Source organism: Cibotium barometz, chromosome 60, assembly GCF_041138505.1.
Source record: "Cibotium barometz isolate CiBa-2024 chromosome 60, ASM4113850v1, whole genome shotgun sequence".
Classification (NCBI taxonomy): domain Eukaryota; kingdom Viridiplantae; phylum Streptophyta; class Polypodiopsida; order Cyatheales; family Cibotiaceae; genus Cibotium; species Cibotium barometz.
The window spans coordinates 6,928,288-6,954,129 of NC_141105.1; the positions used below are offsets into that span (position 1 = coordinate 6,928,288).

The 25,842-nt window shown below is 44.2% G+C and overlaps 1 protein-coding gene across 8 annotated transcripts; it reads left to right on the forward strand.

Moving 5' to 3' along the window:
- The first annotated feature begins 440 nt into the window (after nucleotides 1-440).
- Nucleotides 441-24,886, forward strand: LOC147604919 (uncharacterized). 8 transcript variants are annotated; one of them, XM_086793727.1, is made up of 12 exons: nucleotides 779-831; nucleotides 2,718-2,960; nucleotides 3,081-3,210; nucleotides 3,977-4,089; nucleotides 4,259-4,331; nucleotides 4,563-4,624; nucleotides 4,829-4,951; nucleotides 5,086-5,139; nucleotides 5,980-6,019; nucleotides 23,938-24,090; nucleotides 24,211-24,311; nucleotides 24,406-24,886. In XM_086793727.1, exons 2-12 carry the CDS (start codon nucleotides 2,910-2,912, stop codon nucleotides 24,499-24,501), a joined length of 996 nt encoding a protein of 331 aa, XP_086649853.1. In that variant the 5' UTR covers nucleotides 779-831; nucleotides 2,718-2,909; the 3' UTR covers nucleotides 24,502-24,886. The 8 variants fall into 8 exon arrangements, 7 of the variants coding, with proteins under 7 accessions (XP_086649851.1, XP_086649850.1, XP_086649853.1 ...); XM_086793728.1 differs by lacking the exon at nucleotides 779-831 and having other exon boundaries at nucleotides 1,366-2,797; nucleotides 2,887-2,960; XM_086793729.1 differs by lacking the exon at nucleotides 779-831 and having other exon boundaries at nucleotides 1,366-2,797; nucleotides 2,890-2,960.
- The last annotated feature ends 956 nt before the right edge of the window (nucleotides 24,887-25,842 follow it).

Sequence of the window (25,842 nt, forward strand, 5' to 3'; positions counted from 1 at the left end):
ATTCATTTTTATTACATTCTTTCTTGAGATCCCAATCAGCTCCTCATTATACTTTTTTCTATCTCCTAACTCCAACATTTTGTTAAGAATCTTTTCATGGTTCAATAGTTTATAGTGGATGATTTTAAATTTTAGCTTGTGTAAATAATTGTTAATACAATTTTGGTTAGAGAATCCTTGTATTCAAACCACCTTTTTCATCATGTGCATGTATAGATAAACACACGGACAGAAAAGGGTATCCTCCACGTTCAAATTGAGGGCTTAAACGATGCGAGACGGCAAGAGGATGGTCGAGCAAGATGAGAGCAAACAGAGGGAAACCATTGCTCTATTGGTGTTGTTGCAGACCTGGTCCATACACGCAAGCAAGTTGGCGCCATTTGGGGTGGACCATGCAAAAGCATTTTACTTTTTAATTACAATTGCCTACCCTAATTTGAGAACTAATCATGATTAACTATGCTTAACACATATTTTAGGGAAGCTTGAAAAGCTCGTTTACCAACCTGGTTTTGCTCTTCGTTTCTTGCATAATTATAGTGGTGATGCTGTAGAGCAAGAAAGAGAGGGGTTATCGGACTAAGAAAGAGATGATAATCTCAATTACCGTGCCGTCTGTTATACTGTCTCTAGCCCATCTCCATTTCAACGATGGTGTTGCCTTTTCCGCTGTTGGAATCGAAGAGCAGGGCTATCTCCTCTAGTGTTTTGCCCTTGGTCTCCGGCATTAGCACCAGCACGAAGAAGAAGAAGATCGAGAGCAGTGTGGTGCCGTTGAACAGCCCAAATGTCCCGGCAGGTGTAATGGCCTTGGTGATGCTGAGGAACGTAAGTGCACTGTGCCACTTACGGCCCTGTTCACAAACACGGAGACGCCCACCGCCATGGAGTGTTGCTTGAGAGGGAAGATTTCTGAGGTTAGTATGGAGCTGATGGGATGGAAGCTCACGGAGAAGAAGGCCACATACGTGAAGATGGCTACGATAGTTATCCCAGGGCCCAAAATGGAAGCGTGGGTAGCGCCCTGCTTGTCGCTCATGGAGAACATGGTGTCGCTCTCCACCGAGTTGAGGCCCCAGCAAGACGAAATGGATGGCTACGATGCTTAGGCAGGCGACGACTCCCCTGGCGCTCACACAAAGAAGCTTCTTCCTCCCCACGCTGTCCAGTAGGTATGTGACCACGAACATGAAGCTGAGCTTCACCACACCCATGCCCACTGTGGCGCCCAGCATGCCCATCTTGCTGGTCACCCCGACTTGCTTGAACACCATGGGGCTGTAGTACACCAGGGCGTCGATGCCGGAAGCCTCTGCTGGATGAGGTTAATGCCAAGGGCTACCATGTACATGTGGGCGATAGGCAGCTCCTGACATTGGATGTTAAACCAAACGACGTAGCTGACATAGCTCGAGGGACGATAGTGCACAAGCATCCTCCTGCTCCTTCCGTCTCGTTGGCCACCATGATCTCTTTCAACCGTCTGTTGTGCCTCCTCCTTGTCGTTGCCGCACACCACATCCGTCAGAACCTGCCTGGCCTTATCGTTGCGGCCCTGCAGCACCAGCCACCTTGACGACTCTGCCAAGCGCCAGTACCACGATAGGCAACGCCCCCACTCCCAGCATCAACCTCCAATTAAAGGTCAGGTTGAGAAACTGGAAGGTGAAGCTCACAACGTAGCCTAGCACAATGCCGATGTTGATGAACACCTCCGTGAAGGACATCGTGCTGCCCATTAGACCAATGATGACGGCGGTGAAAACCCCTGGCTTCTTGATGGCAATGCAGCTCTCCAAACTTGGATTCAAACGTGGCTACTGGCTCATTCTCCTCCAGCCATTTATTTCCTATGTCGTCTTGTGTTTTTCGAATTCTAAAAAAGACACCCCTAAAACACCTAGAAAAGTTTGACAGGCCTAAAAACTTTGCCAGTGGTAAAAAAAAAAGCAAACCCTATAATATATATATATATATATACATATATATGTAGAGGGGCCAAAACCCTCTACCAAGAGGCAATGGAGTCTTCCCATGTCTCACAAAATGAACAACTAGTGCTCTATGCTTAATCCACACATGCCCTCCACTCTACTCTTCGTGTCTTAATCTGACAGCAATGGGAGGATTCCTTGGACTAGCCCTAGGGAATCCTCATTGCGTGAAACATGTGCAGGTGGAGAGGGAGGGGGAGATAGAGAGAGAAATGCTGTGTCTCTCAGGTAGTTGCCGGTTGGCGGTGCTGTTTGCGTCCTGTGTCTTGGCTACCTCTGCAGTGGCCAAGGAAACGTGATGGTGTAGGGAAAGGCTTCCTTCCCCATGTGTTTGGAGAATCCACTACCGTGAGACTTCATGATCCGACCCTCCCTCCCCTCTCTCTCGTACGCACAGAAAGGTGTACACAGAAAACCCCTCTGTTCTCACTTTGGCGTCTCATGATGTTGGCCGAAGACTGTCTTTGGCAGATGATGGCAAGGTGGAGGAAAAGAGGCGCTTGCAACGTGTTCTGAGAGCAGGCGTAGCCCAGTTTAAAGAGAGAGAGAGAGAGAGCGAGCTGGGGGAGAGGGAGGGAGTTGGCGCTGAGGCGCTATCGATGTTTCAGTCTCCAGAGAGAACATTTGTTGTTTTTTTATTAATCGTACCGTGCATTTAATAATCATGAGTTATTTCCTTTATTAATGATTTAATTGAAACTAAAGAGGGGCACTGATTAGGTTGGTGGTTAGACGGAAACATCCTCCGCAATCTTGGACAACGAAGAGAAGAAAAACGAGGAGCTTGTGCGCATTTGCACGTAAAATTTCTTCTTCTTCTGTTGCCCTTATTAATGCGACTTCTCCAGAAGAGTCACGGGAGCCCACGACGCTGTTGTTTTCTATGTAGAAGCTCCTCTCCCTCACGCCAAAATGGCCGCCACGGAATCCTCTTCCATCGACGATGGGGGAGGCATAACCCTGGTACGATTGCGTGTTAGAGATACGAGCATTAATTTCATTTGAAAGAGAGAGAGACAGACACACACACACACACACACACACTTTTCTGTTTTGTTTTGATGGGCCTTTTGTAAACAACAGCCCATGCTGCAAAAGGTGGGAGTTGACGCATGGTTAAGAGCCCATGGAAAAACTGTACGGCCAGAATTAACCAAAAAGCAGAAGCAAGAGCTGAAGGAGTGTTTTGATCTCATTGATGCAGATGGATCTGGTAAGCATTCTCTCTTCTTTTTTAAACTCCTTTTGCATTAACAGCCTCTCTCTCCAATGATTGTAAAGGTTTAGATTCTATGTAAAAATCCTCACCTTTCCTGAGTGCCATGGTTTAACTGAAAGAGAGGGGAGAAGGGGGGGTGGGTTTGGTTGTGGGGGTTTTGTCTCATTTTGTGACTTAAAACACTATCCTTCAACATCTGTCTTGTCAACCTTTCACATGCGTTCATTTTACAATTGAGTTTGAAATGAGGTCTTGTTCCCATACATCATGTTCATTTTGCAGCTTTGCTGCAACAATAGTTGTCATCATCTATCATCATCTCTCTTCTCAACCTTTCACATGCCTTTTTGTAAGAAATGGGGGTTTCTAGATCACGTTAAATTTGCTGAGACATAAGGATCGCTTCAGAGACTGCAGGATCAAAAAGTCCATGGGAGAATGCTCCTGGGTCACACAGACGATAGCATGGTTTATTTATAGGCAATCAGTCCCGTTTTCCTTGTTGAGGCCTTCACAACTTCATTCATGCATGAAGACGTTAATCCTCTAGGCTAGACATGGTCCCAAGTTGTGGTTTTTGAAGACTAAATCAAGACTTTTCATTCCTGTCTTACCGGTAGAGATGAAAATGATCCTTAGTATCTTCAAAACTAGTTCGATTATCCTGACTTTATTTCTTCATTTTAAAGTTATTAACATCCTATGAAGCCTTAAGAGCAGGTCTCCAGTTTTTAATGTGTACTATTCTACTCTTTCTCAGGGGCCATTGACGCTGAAGAGTTGGTCACAGCTTTCAATGTTTTGGGCATGCGGGTGAAGAAGTCTGAGGTAGAAAAGATGCTTGCAGAGGTGGATGCAGATGGTTCAGGAGAGGTAAGATCTGTAAACTATGTAAGCAGGCATACACTCTCACACACACACTGGATATTGATAGGGCTTTAATTATGCTAAATAACACTTACACTGTATATTGATTTGATTTTCAAGCATGATTTCAAGTTCAGTACCCATAGCTATATATCTTCAGTTTGTGTAATGCTAGGTCGAGTATCCAGAGTTTGTGCAGATCATGACATCAAAGCTAGACTCTCAAGTGGAAGAAGGTGATTCAGAAGGTAAGAGAATTTTGTGGCTGAAAAGTAACTGTCTTAATTCAAGTTTAATCAACAAACCACTTACAACTGATCAGAGCATCTGGAATTGATGCTCAATTCCCCCCTTATGGCGTCCCTCCCCCTCCTCCTGGCGCCTGGGCTGCCGCCCCCCTCCCTTGTGCAAAGCACCAAATCTAAGAAACGCAGTTACATACATCATATGCTGATTATTGGGCTGATTATTTTTTGTAGAAAAATCATCAAAGCAGCCTCTTCCTTTTCAACTCCTTGCCCAAGCATATCGAAGGAGAAAGGTGTGTGCTCACCATTCATGTTATAGCAACTTCATAAAGAGTAGTTTTAAAAGACCTCCCTTATGCTTTGTGTCATGATTTTGAAGCTCTTGGAATGAATTTAGTATTTTGTTGCAAGCACTTCTTTGATGTCATTTCCACAAGCTCATTGTCTCTTAGGATTCTGTCAGGAATATAACCGTTGTGATTATCTGTATTTTCCAGCTGATGGAGGCGGTAATGGGCGGTGATAAAGCTGCCCAAGAACGACTCAAAGCAAAGGCTGAAGAGGCCGAAGTTGAACGCCAAGCTGTTCTTGTTGCAATGGAAGCCGAAAAGCAAAACCCAGTTGTGTCATTGCTCTGTGCCCGTATTAAGCTTTGATTCTATCTTTTTCTTACATCGCCTAGAAGTATAATAATGTAGACCAAAGGGTCAGATGCCTGGATGATTGTTTTAACATAATGAAGCCTTGGTTACAGGCACTTCGATATGATGATAAAAAGATGCGGACGATATCTGATGTAAAATATCATGTATGTTTCAGTGATCCCTTAACTTCATTGATTTTGCATGGGTACATCATTGCATGTTCATGTACTTCCCTTGTTACATGCCCTAGACAACCACATTGGAAGTGGCAAGGTGCTCAAAGCCTCTGGTGCTGTCCTATGTACCATACCTTCATTGTTCCACTATATCTACACAATCTATGCTTCACCAGTCTCCAGATGTTATCTGCTACTATTGCCCGCTAATGTCACTTTCTTCTCTGCACACACGCAGGCCGTGAATGGGTGATGGGTGATGGGGAAAACATTAGTGATTGGACAATTGGAGGAGTGGTGGACGACACGACTTGGGTAGTGCCTTGTAATTCAATTCAGGAAATTGCACATCGCTTGCAAGTCTGGATGATCACATGATTTTATTGTTTCTAGATGATGGTGAACTAATGAGATAGTTAATAAGTGGGACACAAATAGCTTAGAAAGCATGTAATCGAGGTGAGACATGTAAGAGCGAGTGGGCGGGAGTGAGGACAGACTTCACTGGTGATGGAAAATTTAAAACTATAAAAGAAATCCTCGGATGCTTCCTCATTTTTCCTAGGGCTGATGAAAAGATATAGCCCTTCCTCCCAAAGGAAGGGGGGGGGGGAAGGGGGGGGGAGGGATGGATGGTTGTGGGGCGTGAGGGCGATGCTAGGGGTGTGGAGGCATGGCTCCGGGGGACTGCGGGGTGTGAGGGCGACACCGGGGGTGTGGGTGACAGATATTACCTTTGTTTCAAGCTCATGGCTGTCTTCCCGTGCAGGGATGTGTCTTTTTCAAAAAATATGTTTGGTCATATCATTTTGTTTGGCTTGCATGCAGAGGATGAAGAGGGCTGAAGCTCGGAGAAATCTAGGGAAAGGTTCGCAAACAGAACATCTCTCTCTGTCTCATTGTGAATTGTGTATCAGTCATGCATTGTGTGTCTGTGAAAGCTAGTGAACAAAACCATATCAAAAAGCACTTACAAATAGCCAGTGCATACAAAACCATATCTTAGAATACATTCAAGTAATATTGGAACATTTTGGCTGAATGCACACGTCTACACTCATCAAAGATCCCTAGGCAGGGAGTGATTATAGGCATGCAATTTTTGAGTAAATCTTGTAATAGGAGTAAGGTTCAGAAGGGATGAACTTTTTTTTTTTTTTTTTGCATATAGATGGAGATTATTATCTCTAATCTTGTAATAGGAGGAGTAAGGTTCAGAAGGGATCATTTTTTTTTGGCATATAGATGGAGATTATTACCTCTAAGCTTGCTTAGCTCAGGTTGTCTGCAAGGAAGTATTTGATAGTCTTTCTTGATGACATCTTGACAAAGCATGGGCGACATGTCCCTTTGCATAGTCTTGAAAGTCCTAAGACGTGAAATATCTCTCTACTCCAAAAATAGCTAGTGTGAATTTTGTTGGTTGTAAATGCTTTATCTAGAATGTGTTATATCCTTGGAGGGGGTATGTGTGGGTGAAAGGAAGGTGCGTGTGGTAGCTGAAAGGCCAATACCCACAACAATTCTGTTTCTTAGATGATTACGTGTATTCTTCCATATGCATATGTGGAAGTACTCTGAGTTGACATTACCATTTAACAAGAGGTTGAAAGGAGTTGTTAGTAAGAAGAACAAACTTGCACCTCTTGCGTTGAAACGAGCTGTCATCATTACTGTTCAGATCTTATCTAAGACTTGGAGTGACAATTTGTAGTTAAGAGTTGTTGCTAATGATAAGGCTTTAGCACAGTCCTTTTACAAGATGATCGGCTAGTGGTGTTTGAAAGCAAAAAGTCCAATGATGCACAAAGGTGCTATCCATTGCAAGAAAAAAACTTTACACTGTTATCCATGTGCTTAAGGCATGGCATCACTATCTGCACGGTAATCAGTTTGTGATCATGACGGATCATGAGTCACTCAAATATGCTTAGAAAGAGCCTAGCATTCACGAGCTCGATGACGAACTTTTGCAAGAATTTGATTGCAAAATCATGATTCTGACAATTTAAGGTGGATGTTCTTAGTTGAGTGTGGGAGGTGAATGAGTTTTCATTCATGCATATCATTACCAACCTTTATCTTTCCCTTAGTAGGCTATGTGAGATCGATAGATATTTTGGTCCCAAGGTCTAGGGCAGGGTCGACTTTATGTCAACCAGTCGTGTTTGGGGATGATTTTAAATTGGGGGAGAATAAAAAGTTGAAAAAATATTCAATTTATAACGGATTGTTGTTCTGTAATAAAAAGTTTTGTATTCTTACGATTGAAAAAGTGTGGGAACTTATTTTGTATGAATGTCTTGATGCAATGTGTGTGGGACATCTTGGAATGCAAAGGACCTTAGTTTTGGTGCGAAAGTTATTATTCTGGTAGAAACTGAGAGGGATAGTTGAGCATTATGTTCAACATTGCTAGCAACGTTAGATCAACAAAGCTGAACAGTTGAGACAAGATGGTTTATTACACCATCTAGAGCAAGGAGGTGGAAGAGTATCTCTATGGATTTTATAACCTCTTACTACGTACTGGAAAAGGTCACGATTTCGTTTGGGTGGTCGGGGATGGATGGACGAAGATGGCAACCCTGTTACGGATAAGGTCTTGGATTTAGCTGAGATTTTTGTGGAACGATTATGTAGGCTATATGGTTTGCCCAAAGATATTGTTCATGATTGTGATGGGAGGTTCACGGGTCACTTTTGGTGAGATGTGTTTGCAAAGTTGATCATAAAGTTTTGTTCGGGAGATCATCCACATACAGATGGTCAAACCGAGATAACAAACCAACCCATGGAGGCTATACTATGGGCATACGTATCATATAAGAAAATCGATTGGGAAAAATATTTATCCTTAATTGAATTCGCTTATCAGAGTTGTAAGCATGCATCTATCGGATTTAGTCCTTTCATGCTTATGTATAGTTTTGAGCTGTGTGCTCTTGTAGGGTTTAAGGCAAGTGATATCAATCTACAGAGGGTAGCTGATTTCATAAGCAATCAGCAGGAGATGCTCAAATGGGCAAGAAAAAATGTTGTTTGCTCAAGCTAGAGCAAGACATTACACTAACACGAACTATATACAAAAAGCCTACAAATTGGGAGACTGCGTGTACGTAAAGATGCTGAAAGAACATCTTTCAAGGTTGACAAGCATTATAAGCCGTAGAAAAGTTATTGTGAACCTTTATGGGTCATTGAGATTATCAATGAAGTGGCTTACAAGCTTCAACTTCTAATGACACTCCATGTGAGTTGGTTAAACTCTAGCTTACATCAAGGAAACACTCATGTACCTGTTAATGAGTTGTTTCAAATTGAAGACTTGACTAGCTGTATATACCATCGGAGCCCAACTGATTTCGGAAAAACATGAGAGATGTCTCTGAAATTGTATTCAGCATGAGTACTTGATCAATTAAAGAGCAAAACTGAGGATGATGACTCTTGGGAAAGTACAAAGTTAAAGAGGCAATCCCCCACTTTGATCTCAATGAAATGAGATCAGTAGCCATTCACCTTCTTTGAAGTTGACATCTCTCCTTGACTGATTTGCTTGTTTGCTATAAGCCTCCTAGGCTTTGGTAAGATGCTCTTTGATTGACTCAATGATGGCTGAAAAAGTTTCTGTCGTCTTGTTGGCTCCCAAGGAAGGAGAGATCATCCTAGTGATAAGGGATGAAAATCTTCGACCAAAGGCTGTCTCATACGGAGTTCTGCCAACAATGGATGAGTGTGTGTCATTGAGAATCGCCTATACCAACGGGAGATGAAGCTTTCACTTTGACTGTTGATCATGGTAGTACGCTTTAAGCACATCAAAAGCCAAGTGATTGTAAATCTCGGTTTGTGCATCGGTTTGGGAATGGAATGCACTAGACTATTGCAATTTGATACCAAAGTTGTCGAACAGAGCTCGTCAGAAGTGAGATGCAAACTTTAGATTCCGATCTGAAGTAATGGTCTATGGCAAACCACAAATTGGATACCAATGTCGGAGAAAGAGCACTTTAGCTTCTCCTTCTCAGACTTCCCGAACTGTATGTGATCACTTTGTTGGAGTAGGTGAGCATAGGGGAACCGTTTTGGGTGAGTATATAGAACTCATCTTCAAGATTCGTCATGTACTGCGGAGGTAGAAATCTTGTCTTTAGATCGGATACGAAGGTGTCCCAATCATAGTCCGGTAAGCCAGTGTAAGAATCTATGTGCAAACGGGACCAATGTTGCTACCAAGTGACTCATCACTTGTGAGGTGTGGAGCCGCCAGATGGACTTTGTCTTGGGTATTTGTGATCTTGGAGAGTGGAAAGTGGGCAATAAATTGGTGAATAAAGTGGGTCACAACTGAATGGTCGCACTTGCCGTCGTACTTGGTGAAGTTCGGTGAGGCACGGATAACTGTTGTCGAGGCTATGGCTGGGGTTGTGGAGAACTGAGAAGGATGGAAAGAAGTTACTAGAGTCCGAAGTGTCTGTTGGAAATGGTCCCTCAAGTCTTCTCAGGCTTGTCGCTCGTGGTTCGCCTTCGCTTCGAGCTCTGCCCATAGTCGCACCTCTTTGGCCTTGCGTTTGGCTTCCTTTGCCAGTTGTTCGGCCAGTCTTGCTTCACGGTCTCTCTCTTCTTTTCAGTCATCCATAGACACCACTGTTCCATTGAGGAACTTGTTCTTTGAGTGTCTTCTGTTGGGCCATGGTTGCTTGTAATTTTGCCAGTTTTTTTTCCATTTGGATTTTTTCGAGTTGAATCTGGGGTTGCCTTATTTGCGCCTTTAACTTCTGGTTGTCTTCGTCTTCTTTTTGCGGAAGCGTTTCTTCGAATGGTTCTTCTTCTTTAGTGATGTCTTCGTGATGCCATGGTGGATGGGCAAGTGGTTTTACCTGATCGCAGCTTTACGATCCATAGGATGCTCTCACCCTAGGTTGCGTGGTTGAATCATGTCCCGAGCTCTGATACCAATGTAGCATACGCCAAGCTAGGACCGTGTGAAACAATGAGGCCTTCTTTAAACCCGAGTTTAGCAAGTCTTTAGCAATCCTTTAAACAACATACATAAATTTGGAAGGTGTAGTCGAGACGACATTTGTGGCGTCCCAAATTACCCACTGAAGCCCCCCCCTCCCCCTTGCAAGCAGGTTTGCTTTATTTCTACTTCTAGAGAACTGAATACAAGTTGAATTGTGTCCACAAGATTGAGCAGACAAACTGACTGATTGACTGCCAAACACATGGACAAAGTGACCAAGTGCTACGTAGAACTGTGCATAAGCTGTAGGCAACTGTGAAGCTAACTTCGAAGAGGGTACACCGGCGTGAGACTGAGGGTTGGGTGTTGAGAACTCTTGAAGAGGCTGAAGTTCGTTTGCCTTGAGCTGAAAGCACAAGAGTGGCTGTAAGTATGCAACGGCTGAGGCCTATGCACACATGCTTGACTGTATTGCTTGAAAACTCTGATTTTATTCTGATCATTTTTGGGACTGATGATAGCTTGCCTTTTTATATGGATTCAGGGGGCTGGTCGGCTGCCAGAAAAGCGGTCGGCCTGCTGATATATTGCCACGACCTGTTTATTAGCATTTAATGTTTGTTTTTTAATGTGTGGCTGGTCTGGCTGCTGGCCGACTGCTGTCCACACCTTGACTCTGTTCATCTATCTCTCTTTCTGTTGCTTGATGTCTGCTACAGGTATGTGTTATCTGGCTCCTTGTGAGAGGAGGAGTATGGCAGATTGACAAGGGATTAAGACAGGGATTGAACAGCTTATGCATGTTTGAGCTGAGAAGATGTATCAGACTCTTGAGTTATGCCAGATGTATGCCCATGGCTGGCCTGCTTTGTGAACTTGGCTGATCAGAGGGAGGCACAGTGTGTTGCTTGAAGACACAGATCTATGTGCATAGATCCTCTGTGCTGAGAAGGATTTGTGGGCAGTCAGATTGGACTACAGGTGTAAACTCTTGGCTGGTTTTTGTGTTGTACTCAGCCATACATATTATTTTAATGGAATAAAGAAATACCGCAAGGGGCGCCAAGCTTTGGGGCCAACAGGTGTCGTTGTGTTTTCAGATTTGGGCACTCTAGCTCCAATCTGTGTTTTGTTTATCATCTAGACTACAAGTGGACGGGTGTTAGCTCTTACCGCACTCTGGTTTTTCTATCAGAGGCCGGTTTCACCCGGGACATGTCAGGCACAAGCTACGTAGGTCAGTCTCCCAACCATAGAGGTCTGTCAAGTAAGTCCTCTTAACCCATTTTGGAGAATTCAGCAAGTGATCATCATGTAGGTGCATGCAGATGTCAACCTTAGTAGTATGCATCATATGCATATTAGTACACTTCATGTAGTAGGGGCCAGCTCTAGGGCTAGCCCCAAGGAGTGGGCAGGCTTGCTAGGGGTAGGTAATGCCCCTAGCCACCAATCGGCATCCCTTATGGGCTTGGGCATGCAGTCGGCCAAGGCTAAGAGGCATCCCTTATGGGCTTACCAAGTTCAGCTCGTGAAACAACTCTGGAGGTAGCAACAGCACTAATCTGTGCCTGCAGGCACTTGAACCCACAATCCTGCTTCACACGTGTGCTTGCACTTGCCTGTATCTTCCTCCTGATGCTCACTCCTATGCTGTCCTTGAAAAATACAGATCTGAAAATCAGCACAGTACCCGTCTGTACCGCCTCGGAATACGTGCCAGGCGTTGTACTTGCATAAACAGCCTGCTGTCCACTTCTGTACCTGCCTGAATCAGCCTGCACAGGTCTGTCCAGCACCCAGTAAAGCGCCGCCTGCACCTGTATAAGCTGTATCTGACTGCCCGTACACTGTACGGCAGTCGTACAGTAGGGTATGGGCTGGAAAACAGACTGTCCAGCCTGTATAGGGCTTCTGCGCAGCCACCAGCAGCTGCTCTGTGCGCCGCCAGCAACAGAGGAGAAAGAGAGAGAGAGAGAGAGAGTCCAGTACTGGCCGTACAGTGCTGTACGGCTGGTTCCTTCAGAAAAACAGCAGCAATCTGCAGCAAAACAGCCACCTTCTCCCTTCTCTTGAGCTTTTCCACGATTGGCTTCAAGCGCATGAGGGAAACTCCCCTTTTACTACACGATTCCCCAAAAAGGGAAGAGAGAGAAAACTCCTCCCCAATTTAATCCCTAGGGCCCCAACTTTAATAAGTTCCTAGGGCCACTAAGGCCTAGGGGCAAACTTCAATAAACATTCAAACTTAATGTTTTAATGTTCCCCCTTCACACCTAGGGATGTCCACACATCTTAAACACTGTCCGGGCACCCCCCATGTGAATCATAAAATATTCTGACCCTGCAACCACCATGCCCACACTTGTCCTGCTCCATTTTCACAGGGCCATGACATACCCCTCTCTTGAAAGATGGCAAGCGTCCTCGATTGCATTCTGGTGATGGATCAAAATATCCAAAGTGAAATATACAATATGGCAAGATCAGCGTCCCAATCTCTCTGAGCCATACACATGTATCAACATTCACTGCAAACCAATGGCATAGTAATAGTCCAAGTTGTATACCACTGTGAACCATACATATCCACAAAAATCTACATGTGACTAGTACACATATATCATAGAAGTCCCATAAACAGATGTACTGTCAGCCTCAGTACCTTCGGATGAGATAAAATCTGCACCAAGCAACCTCTAGATGTCATCTGAGCCTGTCTGTATCAAGGGAGTGGAGGTGCTACCCCCCTCTTGAGCATCAGGTAATGCTCCAGACCCATGCTCTGCTGAACCTGAATGAGCCACAATAAGAGTCGGCTCTAACTCAAAGGCATCGAGATAAAGCTGCAAAACCTGAGGTGAATCTGTTAAGTCACCTTCCTCCATCCACTTCGCATCCATCGGTGAATAGTTCTTAAACTTCACAAGATAGCGACGGGAAACTTTACCTCGTACTTTCCTTTCTTTATGTGCCAGTATCTGCTCTGGAATGAGAACCTCATCAAGTTCCTCAACTTCCGGCTGAGCCTCATCTGATACATCCTCAGGCACATCCCCACGGAAAGGTCTAAGAAGACTCACGTGAAAAGCATTGTGAATCCTCCAGTGATCTGGTAACTTCAAACGATAGGTTACCTCACCAATCTTTTCCAAAACCTGAAAAGGCCCATAATATCGCATGCTCAATTTAGGGAATAAGCGGTCTTTACCCTTCATCTTTTTGAGTCTAGCCTTTTCAAAACGCAAAAGAACCCAATCACCCAATGCAAACTGTAAATCACGTCTGTGACGGTCTGCGGCTTTCTTTTGCTTCTGCTGAGTTTTCTGGAGGGCCAACTTAACTCTCCGATAAGCTTCATCCAAGCTCTCCACATACTGATCAGCCTCAAAGATCTTATCCTTTGTATGCAAAATGGGTGGTATCTTTTTCCCTCCTTCTACAATCTCAAAAGGCGCCTTGCCTGTCGAGCTATGTACAGTGTTGTTATATGCAAACTCCACCAAAGGAAGAAACTTTTCCCATTGTTGCTTGTGCTCTGACACATAACATTTGAGAAGATCCAACACTGTAGAGTTAGCCTCCTCTGACTGACCATCTGTCTGTGGATGAAATGACGATGAAAACTTGAGAGTTGTACCCATGTTGTCGAACAACCCTCTCCAAAACAAACTCGTCATCCGTGGATCACGGTCACTAATGATAGTTGTAGGCAAGCCATGATACTTGAAGATGTTCGCCATGAACAACTTCACCGTATGATCCACTTTAATTGTCTTCCTCACGGGAATGAAATGTGCCTGCTTACTGAACCTGCATATGATAGTCCAGATGCCATCATTTCCCGTTTGTGTCCGTGGAAGATCAAATACAAAATCCATGGCAATGCTCTCCCAAGGTCTATCCGGAATAGGTAAAGGCTGTAATAACCCTGGTGTCTTCTGACGGTCAAACTTTACCTTCTGACATACGATGCATTGCCTCACAAAGGTATCAACATCTCTTCTCAAGGTTGGCCAATAAAAGAAAGTCTCCACTGCTTTGACCGTGGCGTCAATACCTCTATGACCTGCATACGGTGGAGCATGACTTTCAATCATAACCTTGAGTCGCAATGGCCTGGTAACACACAGTCTGCCATGCATCAATAAAAACCCATCTCTGAGAGTGTAATGCTCATGCCGCTGACCCTCAGACATCTGATCATACAACCTTTCAAAGTCCTCATCATGGGCATACTGCTCTTTCATTTCATCAGCTCATGATGATAAGTAAGTGAAACTGCAGAGACCTGTGGCTTGCGTGACAAAGCATCTGCCACTACATTCTTTTTGCCTTCCACATGCACAATCTGAAAGTGAAACATTGACAAAAAGTTTGCCCAACGCATATGCTTCTCTGAAAGCTTAGTCTGCGTGAGGAAATATCGCAAAGTCTGATGATCTGTCTGCACAGTGAAATCAGCCCCAAGCAAGTAGTGTTTCCAAGTAGAAAGAGCGTGAATTACAGCCAACATCTCTTTCTCATACACCTGTAAATGCTTCTCGGCATCTTGCAAAACTCTACTCTCATAGGCTATCACATGTCCCTCTTGCATGAGAACTGCACCAATGCTAGTTCCACATGCATCACACTGGACAACAAAAGCCTTTCAGAGGTCCGGTAACACCAATACTGGGTCCGAAGTAAGCTTTTCTATGAGCTTTTTGAATGCTGTAATTTCCCGATCAGCCCATCTAAACGGAGTTGCTTTCTTCGTCAAAGCATGAAGAGGCGAAGCAATTTCAGCAAAGTGCCGTATGTAACGCCTATAATAGGAACACAATCCTAGAAAGCTGCGTACATCATGCACGGTCCTCAAAGCTGGCCAATTAAGTATTGCTTCCACCTTTGCTGGATCCATACGGACTCCATGACCAGACACAATATGCCCCAAGAAATGTATATCCTGCAAGAAAAACTCACTCTTCTTGCCATTAACCACCAATCTATGGTTTCTGAGTTCTGCAAACACAATGGCCAAATGCCTTCTATGCTCTTCCTCAGTTCGTGAATGCACAATCATATCATCAAAGAATGTGCCCACAAACTCTCTATGAGGCCTGAAAATCCTGTCCATCATTCTATTAAATGTGGCAGGCGCATTTGTCAAACCAAAGGGCATAACCAAGAACTCATACAACCCAAACGTGGTTCGGAATGCTGTCTTATGCACATCCTCAGGTCTAATGCGTATCTGATGATACCCGCTTTTCAAGTCAATACGACTAAAAACTGTGGAGCCCTGTAAGCGGTCCAAGATGTCATCGATCCTCGGTATGGGGAATCGATTCTTGATGGTATTCTTATTCAGCGCCCTGTAATCAATACACATGCGCCAAGAGCCATCCTTCTTCTGCACTAAGAGCACAGGTGAGCAAAAGGGTGATGAACTAGGCTGAATCAACCCCTTATTCAATAGCTCCTGCACCTGACTCATAATCTCTTCCTGTTGGGCTGCACTAACACGGTACGGCGGTCTATTCGGTGGAGTACTACCAGGAATCAGATCTATGGCATGATCTTCTGGCCTCTCAGGAGGTAATTCCCCTGGCAATGACTCGGAAAAACAATCTTGAAACCCACTTAAGAAATCAGCCCTGTCCTTATCTAACATTGACAAATTAGACTTAGACTCATCATCCTGTGGATCCTTTACATAAATCAAGTACGCGGAAAGATGCTTTTTCATTACTGATGAAATCGCCGAAGCGGATACAATAGGAACAGATTCCCCTTTGAGTTTTACATCCAATACATGCTCTTTCCCGCTATGAGTCAGAGTAATTCTCCTATTGTAAGTATCCACCACCGCATGTACCCTGTGGCACCATGGCATCCCCAACAAAACATCACAGCCATCCAAAGGCATGATGAAGAACTCTTCGCTGTCCACATAACCCTGCAAATGAAGCCGAAGCTTCCCAATGATAGGAGTAACGGGTTCTGCATACCCTGGACAAGCCATATTTGCCTCATGTAACGGCCCCATCTCCTCTGCGCGAATCCCCAATCGGCCAGCCAAATCTAGTGAAATGAAGTTGGCTCTAGCACCTGTGTCAAAGAAGATCAAAGCATTCTGATCTCTCACTTTGCCCCATGCCCTGCACAACTCTGTAGCTTCACCACCTAGCTGCTGCCCCACAAGATCAGGAACTAAGCCTGCAGAAGGCTTTGGTTTCTTTGGCTTGGGCTCTCCTTTATTGTCAGGATCCTTTTTGGACGTTCTTTTGGGACAATTGAATGACATATGCCCCTCTTCAGTACAGTAAAAACACTTTTGAGCATCTCTCAAAGCCTGTCTTTCCTCAGAAGTTCTTTTGGGCATTGGCAACTTCTTATACTTTGTCTCTGAAGACCCTTTAGCATCACGAGAAGCATGCCCAAATTTTTCAGCTTTCTTGCCCAACTTCTTACTGCCTTTAAATCCAGATGAACCACCTGTGAGTAACGCATTAGCTGTCATAGCATTTTCAATCATCTGTGACATGTTCGTTACTCTTGTCTTTATACAATAATCTCGTACCTCCTTGGGCAGCCCACAACAATACATCTCTACCTGCTCAGATAATGGCACGGCACGATAAGAAGTCACTGGGAGTAGAGCTTCCCAAAACTTCTTGTTATAGTCCTCCAAACTATCACACTTTGAAGCATCCAGCTTGTGCCATGCTGTCATAACATCCACCTCAAATGTAGATGTGAGCCATACAGAAGAGAAGACCTGTTTGAATTGGACCCATGTGGTGGGTGCTATGCCCTGCAAAAGAAGAGTAGACCACCACTGCAAAGCATTGCCCTTGAGAAAAGTGGCAGCTTTCCTCACCTTTGAGGACTCTGTGTAATTCCCACCAGAAAAAGCAGCATCAAACTGCTGTAAAAAGGTAAGTGCCTTCAATTTATCCTTGGCCCCACTGAAAGTGTCAAACTTCACTGCAGCTCCCCCTTCCTTGTAATCCTTCGCCTTTCCCATAGGCGTTAGATTATCATATGGAAGTGGTTTCGTGAGATTGCTGCCCCCAACATTCATACCCATCATTGGGTCAACATTTCCCATTCCAACACCAGGCATACCATACATCCCAGCCATGTTTCCATACATTCCATGCTGCATACCTGGCTGCATGCCACCAAACATATTGCCTTGCATCCCAGGTTGCATGCTTCCAAACACATTTCCTTGCATACCGGACTGCATACCACCATACATATTCCCTTGCATGCCAGGCTGAAAATTGGCTCCAAAAGGCCCATACATACCCATGCCTCCCTGAGGGTATCCCCCAGTCATGGATTGGAACACTGAGCCACCACCAAAGTACCCTGGATGCATGTTCTGCTGAGGAATAGGTGGCTGTCCATAGAAGGAACTCTGTGGGTTAGCACCAAAAGCATGCTGCATATTCGGAAACTGTGCAGGAGATGGATCCTGTGGAGTGGTACCACTATGACCATGAGAGATTTTCTTTGAACGAACCTTCTTCTTCTTTTTCTGGGGCTCTGTGCGGGGCTCTGTGCGAGATCTCATAAATTCAGCAAATCTCTCGCTCTGTGTGAGCTGCATAAAAGTATCCATAACACCAGCCAAGCGATCTTTGAACCGAGCATCATCATCCTCTTTACCATGCACATCTTCTGGCTGTGTTACATCCTCATAAGGCTCAACATCTGCAGCCTGTTCTCCTGCAAAAATATCCTCAGATACATCTCTTTCAGGAGAAGACTCTTGCTCTTCTTCTTCATGATAGAAGTACTCTTCCTCTGTATCAGACATGATTGCTGAATTTTCAGCGATGGCTTTCTTCAAAGCAACCACGAGCTCACCCCCTTCAGAAAGTTGATGATTGGTCCCGGCAACGGAACCTTGAAACCGGCCTCTGATAGAAAAACCAGAGTGCGGTAAGAGCTAACACCCGTCCACTTGTAGTCTAGATGATAAACAAAACACAGATTGGAGCTAGAGTGCCCAAATCTGAAAACACAACGACACCTGTTGGCCCCAAAGCTTGGCGCCCCTTGCGGTATTTCTTTATTCCATTAAAATAATATGTATGGCTGAGTACAACACAAAAACCAGCCAAGAGTTTACACCTGTAGTCCAATCTGACTGCCCACAAATCCTTCTCAGCACAGAGGATCTATGCACATAGATCTGTGTCTTCAAGCAACACACTGTGCCTCCCTCTGATCAGCCAAGTTCACAAAGCAGGCCAGCCATGGGCATACATCTGGCATAACTCAAGAGTCTGATACATCTTCTCAGCTCAAACATGCATAAGCTGTTCAATCCCTGTCTTAATCCCTTGTCAATCTGCCATACTCCTCCTCTCACAAGGAGCCAGATAACACATACCTGTAGCAGACATCAAGCAACAGAAAGAGAGATAGATGAACAGAGTCAAGGCTTACCAAGTTCAGCTCGTGAAACAACTCTGGAGGTAGCAACAGCACTAATCTGTGCCTGCAGGCACTTGAACCCACAATCCTGCTTCACACGTGTGCTTGCACTTGCCTGTATCTTCCTCCTGATGCTCACTCCTATGCTGTCCTTGAAAAATACAGATCTGAAAATCAGCACAGTACCCGTCTGTACCGCCTCGGAATACGTGCCAGGCGTTGTACTTGCATAAACAGCCTGCTGTCCACTTCTGTACCTGCCTGAATCAGCCTGCACAGGTCTGTCCAGCACCCAGTAAAGCGCCGCCTGCACCTGTATAAGCTGTATCTGACTGCCCGTACACTGTACGGCAGTCGTACAGTAGGGTATGGGCTGGAAAACAGACTGTCCAGCCTGTATAGGGCTTCTGCGCAGCCACCAGCAGCTGCTCTGTGCGCCGCCAGCAACAGAGGAGAAAGAGAGAGAGAGAGAGAGAGAGAGTCCAGTACTGGCCGTACAGTGCTGTACGGCTGGTTCCTTCAGAAAAACAGCAGCAATCTGCAGCAAAACAGCCACCTTCTCCCTTCTCTTGAGCTTTTCCACGATTGGCTTCAAGCGCATGAGGGAAACTCCCCTTTTACTACACGATTCCCCAAAAAGGGAAGAGAGAGAGAGAAGAGAGAGAAAACTCCTCCCCAATTTAATCCCTAGGGCCCCAACTTTAATAAGTTCCTAGGGCCACTAAGGCCTAGGGGCAAACTTCAATAAACATTCAAACTTAATGTTTTAATGTTCCCCCTTCACACCTAGGGATGTCCACACATCTTAAACACTGTCCGGGCACCCCCCATGTGAATCATAAAATATTCTGACCCTGCAACCACCATGCCCACACTTGTCCTGCTCCATTTTCACAGGGCCATGACACCATGCTCACAAAGGGGTCACATCATACGACAAAATATCCTAAAAAGGGTACTATTCTATACATGTTCTTGCACTGTTGATGAGCTAGTTTGTCACTGTGTACCACAGTGCATGGGTGCATGTGACATCAATAGAGGGAAATATGTTACATTGCTAAGGTTGTAAGTGGGTATTAACATTTATATTGTATGTATGGAGCATAGTCACCAGAAACGTTTCGGGGTTTTTGACATTTCGGCGTTTTTGAGGTTTCGGGGCAAAATGTTTCGGCCTTTGGCTAAGAAATGCCAAGGTTTCGGATTTTTTTCTATATAATTTTGCATTGATAAAGTTTCAAAAAATAGGAGCTTTTAACTGTGAGAAATTTTTTTTTTTTTAAAGAACCAAAAAAATTAGGAGTTTCTGAAACGTTTCTTGCGTTTTGGGGTTTCTCACTCCAGAAACGCGTTTTCATGTGACTGGTACGGAGGGGTTTCTCTTTCGTCTAGCAATATTGGAAGCTCTTGAAGGCCAAACTCACGACAGCCTTCAAAGAGGTCATGGCCATGGGAATCCTTCTAGAGCACTTCATAGAGGGCCTTAAACATCCAAAGAGAGGGGACATCAGTTAGACATCAAGGAATGGTACCTCATCAGTTTGCTTGGTACTGTACAAAACCTTCTCCAAAGCCATGAGTCGCTACCATTTGAACTTGGCTTCAATCTCTTCAATTGGTTGACGATGATGGTCGTCTATCTCTTTGCATTCCTAAAAGTATCCTCCCTGAGGCAACCGAACAGGTTTCATCTGGGATAGGAGCATCATGGATAACATCTTCACCTTCTAGGAGGTGACGACAACGGTATGAGCTCACCATAGGGACTTGGTTCTATTTCTGGAGGCCAACCCTTTTAACGTCACAAAAAGTTATCAAAAATGTTATAAAATATGTTCATATTGTGCCCAGTAAATGTCCCAACCATTGGTGCATGCCTTGGGAATCTCCGGGAGCCTATAGGGCTACCAAATCTGTTGCACACGGTCCCAAATCAGCCTCTAAATTTAACCTTCAAGCAGCTGCAAGAAATATCATGTCTATGTGGCACATACTTATGGTCGTGGCGTTGTCCACCCACCAGCAGCAAATTTTCCACAGTTTCACATTGGCTTATCATATGCCAAGGAACGGGAGAGGACTTAAAATTCAACACCCCAGCCTCTTGTTTGAAGTTGGAGGGCGTATCACATGCAACTGGCCTCAAATGCATGTGTCGTGACAACTAAGGCCATGTACATGGTAGATTAGGTAGGAGACATAATATTGTGAGCCCATTTTGATGAAGGAACAAGCCCAAGGTCACTGAATGATTGTAAGATTAGCACACATTACGATGTATGTGTATGATGAGTAATCAGTACCCAGAGGCACTATGAGAAGGAACAAACCGCAAACATGATAGAAAGAGAAGACCGAACTTTAACACCAGATTTAGGTTAAAATCAGCATAGAGAAAAGTGGTGTAGGTTTGGGCTAGATTTGTAGGCAGTTGGGTAGCCTTTAACCCTGAAGCAAGCCTGGCTTGGCCATGTGAAAAGCCTAAAAAGGAGAGACGGTGTCAATTCCCCCTATTTTAGGCCTCCAGCAGCTGCTGCTGGCCCGACAAGCTATGGCCAACGAAGAGCATGGCGCATTGGTATATTTCAGATTTCAGCCAATTTGTACTTTATCCTCATTTCAAGATAGCATTAACTCATTGCGATCTTGTGCGGATCTCTAGTGTCCATAAATTGTGGATATTTCAATTAAATTTGATTTAGAGCAACAAAACGTATTAGCATCTAGGGAGGAGTGGGGAACCCCCGGTTACCTACTTGCAACCTTTACGTTGTAAATTCAAGAGGAGGATACCATGGCTTGTACATTGACTGTCATCACTTCATCCATTCCTCAACTTCCCAAGGAATCCATCTTAGATGGAACCAATTATCTTGATTGGGCACTACAGATGAAGACTCTCCTTTGGTATCGACTATGGGGTATTGTTTCTAGTATTGATGCCTCTCTGGATGCAACTTCTCCTCAGGCTGTGATTGATGCTTGGGTTGACAAAGATGCAAGGGCTCATGCCTTTATCTTCTTCAACATAAAACCCTCTATTGCTCGCCAATTTGATGACAATGATGAGGAAACTGTAGAAGAATTGTGGGCTACCATCCAGAGGAGGTATCTCCGTGAGAACTGTGCTTAGAAGATAGCCTTGGAGAATCAGCTCTCCAACTTGATTGCTGATACTGCTAACATCATGGATTGTGTTAGGGATTTCATAACCATTCAGAAGCAGTTGCAAAACTTATTGAATCGGTCAACAATCGTCATGCATTGTGTATTCCTGGATCCAAATGCTATTGGAAGGTGTCCTACAAAGTCCATGCTGATGTCTTGGAAAGGCATTCTGGAACTGGCAAAGGCTGCAGCAACCCTGCCTGCTCATATGAGGAACCTTCACCTTTCGGCGAATCTGACATGATTGGACATGCTGATAGACATCTCTTCTCATTTTTGGCCAATAAAATGAATGCTCTAACTTCTGCAATAAATGAACGCTCTAACTTCTTCAATGTACTGTTGATACCTCGATGAGCTCCGACAAGAGAGTCATGGGCATCGTGAAGAAGTGCTTGTTGCTTTTCCCTTGGTATGCATAGCTGGTTCTTGTAAAACAACCAACTATCTTGGATGGTATAGTGACCCAGTTTTGACTAAAGGGCTAATCTATATTGAGTGTCGAATTCCAAAGAATCCTTATACTGTGTCTTCATAATGTCTAAATCTTTTTCTTGTATTTTGAGCATAGTGGACTCCTGTAGAGTCTGAATGGTACCTTTGTGACTAAGTGCATCTGCAATGGGGTTATTCTTGCGGGGGATGTATTCAATCATACCTCCAAACTGTTGGAAGATCCGACTCCACTTGGCTTCTCTGTCATTCCATGGGGCACTAGGCATGGTTTGTAGCCATTCAAATGCTTGATGATCTGTCTTAATGGTGAATTCACTCTCGTAAAAGAAATGTTTCCAATGCTTAAGAGCCGTCATCACCCCCAATAACTCTTTGTTAGACACTAAATAATTCTTCTTTACATCGTTTAATTTTTGCCTATAATAAGCCATTGGGTGTCCTTCTTGCTGGAGGACAGCTCTTATGGCTAAAGTGCTGGCATTAGTACTCACCTCAAAAGGATCATCCCATGAAGTCAACTTGAGAACCGGAGACTCGAAGACTTGGAGGTAACAGACACTTTTTGCTAAATTGCTGGCATCAATTATCACCTCAAAAGGATTATCCCATGAAGTCAACTTGAGAACTGGAGACTCCAAGACTTGGAGGTAACATACACTTTTTGCCGACACGTCTTCATGCCCTTGAGTAAATCTGTAAGAGGTGTTGGAAGGTTGGAAAATTTGCCCATGTGGGAATTGTATGCTTGACAGAGAACTACAAAAGAGCGGATCTCCTGCGCATTCTTAGGAACATCCCATTTGAGAATTGCCCTTACCTTTTCAGAGTCAAGGTTAATCCTGTCTGCACTAATGACATATCTTGGATAGTTGATGTCTTCTATTCCAAATTCGCTCTTTTTGGCATTGATATAGAGCACATTGTCTCGCAATAGTTGCAAGACCTTTTCAACATCCCGCTCATGCCACTTTGAAGTGGTAGAAAAGATGAGTATATCATCTAAAAAGATGAACACACTTTCCTATGACCCCTAGACATCATCTTGTTAAACATCGCCGGGGCATTGGTGAGTCCAAATGGCATCACCACGAACTGGTAGTGGCCTTGCCATGGTTTGTTATCAGGCAGAGGTTTTGGGCTTTTACTCTTGTTTGTTAATTGGAGCAGGATTCAAGAAGGTATTTGGCCCCAATTCGTTTCATCATGTTTATACAAAGAGGGAAATTGCCGCTTTGAGGCACACTTGCATCATGTTAAACATCGCCGGTGCATTGGTGAGTCCAAATGGCATCACCACAAACTCGTAGTGGCCGAACTCGTAGTGGCCACGTCATGGTTTGTTATCAGGCAGAGGTTTTGGGCTTTTACTCTTGTTTGTTAATTGGAGCAGGATTCAAAGTATTTGGCCCCAATTCATTTCATCATGTTTATACAATGAGGGAAACTGCTGCTTTGAGGCACACTTGCATCATGTAATTTATGATTTATTTAGCAAGACAAGACTAAACTTGGGCCTGTTCTTGGTTATCACTTGTATATTATGTTGTGCTGAGGCATAGGCAATGGTGCCTTTACCATTTTATGTGCATCTTCTATGTGAACCTTTCTTCAGGGCAATACCGCAGCGATGTGTGTACATATGAGAGAGAGAGAGAGGTTGTTTTATTATTGCTGCTTTTTCTAGTAATTACAGCAACAGAGCTAATTATTTACCTGTTTCATTACTTATACGTGAATTTTCTGTGTGCATTCAGAGGAGACTCTTCCAGATTATGTTGTAGAGCATCTAGATGCTGAGTTGAAGCACATTATTTTACAGAGTTGTGACATCCAAAAAGATGGATTCCAAAAGTACAATTCCACTCCAGCGATTCCTCAGTCTGAGGCATCAATTATCTACCCAAAAGGTGGGTCAAAATGGAAGTAAGGTCATCTTAACCTGATTCATAATGTACCCTTTAATGGCATACCTGCTCATTGGTAAGTCTACTTTGCAGCATTGTTTTGATTGATCTTTCATGATTCAGATACAGTTAAGCTCCCCATTGGAGGCAGAACCAGCCAGGAGACATCACGGATGAGTTTTTACAAGCGAGAGCTTGCAGAACTTGGACAGCATCGAACTCGGGTATTGCTACACACTCTTGATCCCTTTGAGTATGAACTCCTGCATGGGTGGACTTTGTTTTGGTATAATCACCTACACTAGTGTCGATTCACAGGTACGGCATAAGCCTGTTTTGGAACGACAGCTGCTACATCTAAGAGCTGTTAAATCCATTCAAGAGTATCTACAAAATCAAGCAAGCAGTGCTTAGCGGGTGAGAAGTTTGGGACGTTCTTTGCCTTGAGTAGATGCAGTGCTCAGTCTGTCTGTACCTGGGAGGCATCTAGCATTTTGACAACATCTTGGGATGTGTAGTGTGTGATAGATGGTTTTTTTGGCTATGCATCAAGATCTGTGGGCTCTTGCTTGGTTGATGGTGTTAATTTTGGTCTTTTTTATGAAGTACTCACTCGAGAAGCTATTTGACATCGTTGTCATGTAACTAAAGATGACTTGCTTGATAGATATGAATGACAAACAAAGAGGTGAGAGATTGGACTCTGTTGTGACACAACCCCCCCCGACCCCCCCCCCCCCCCCCCCCCCCCGCCCCCAAAAAAAAAAAAAAACAAAAACAAACAAACAAACAAAATAAAGGTGGCAATTTAACTAAGAGTTTCCCAAATTTTCTTCGATACTCTAAATGCAAGGATGATTCTCCTTATGAAGCATACCTACAAAGAGATCTTTATAAATCCACTAAAAGGTGGGTAATTTTGAACATTTGATGGTTGCAAAATTCTTTGTAGTGTGGAATGGTAAGCATGGAGTGTGCAATAGTAAGCTCATTCACAAGATTTCTTAATGCTTTGAAGAACGGAATGGACTTTGGGATTACATTCCTCTTGGAAAAGTGAAGAGCTGCGCAACAACGATCCACTTTGTTGAGGAATGTACAACCACAGTCCATTCCTTAAGGTCTCAAAGACCCAAACTCAAAGATCTTTTGACATAGAACCCATTGAGGATTGAGGCTTAAGGCTTAAGGCTCACCTCCTAGCCATAGAATCCATCCGGACCCACCCTCGAGTTGGAGGCCATAATCACATCTTGGGACTCCAGACGCAGTAAGACTAGGTGTCCATACCACCTAGCCACACCCTGCGGGCATCCTTGCTCTGAGAAGTCTCGATGGGCCATGCGCTACAAGTTGGTCTTGATGATCATGTCTCACAATTGAGCGCAGGGCTTGTTTATATAGACCTATGGCCAATAACTTTAGCTTGGGCCTAATAATAGCTAGCATCCTATTGTTGACTAACTATAGCAACCCCTTATAAGCCCTAAACCACGTGTGCTTATCTCCTAATCTTTATGTTAACCTAACCCTAGTTAATTTGTGGACATAACATACCCCCCCCCCCCCCCCCCCCCCCCCCCCCCCCCACCTTAAGGGACACTTTGAAGGAGGGAGTACCCTATTGTTGACCAACTATAGCAACCCCTTATAAGCCCTAAACCATGTGTGCTTATTTGCTAATCTTTACGTTAACCTAACCCTAGTTAATTTGTGGACATAACATACCCCCCCCCCCCCCCCCCCCACCTTAAG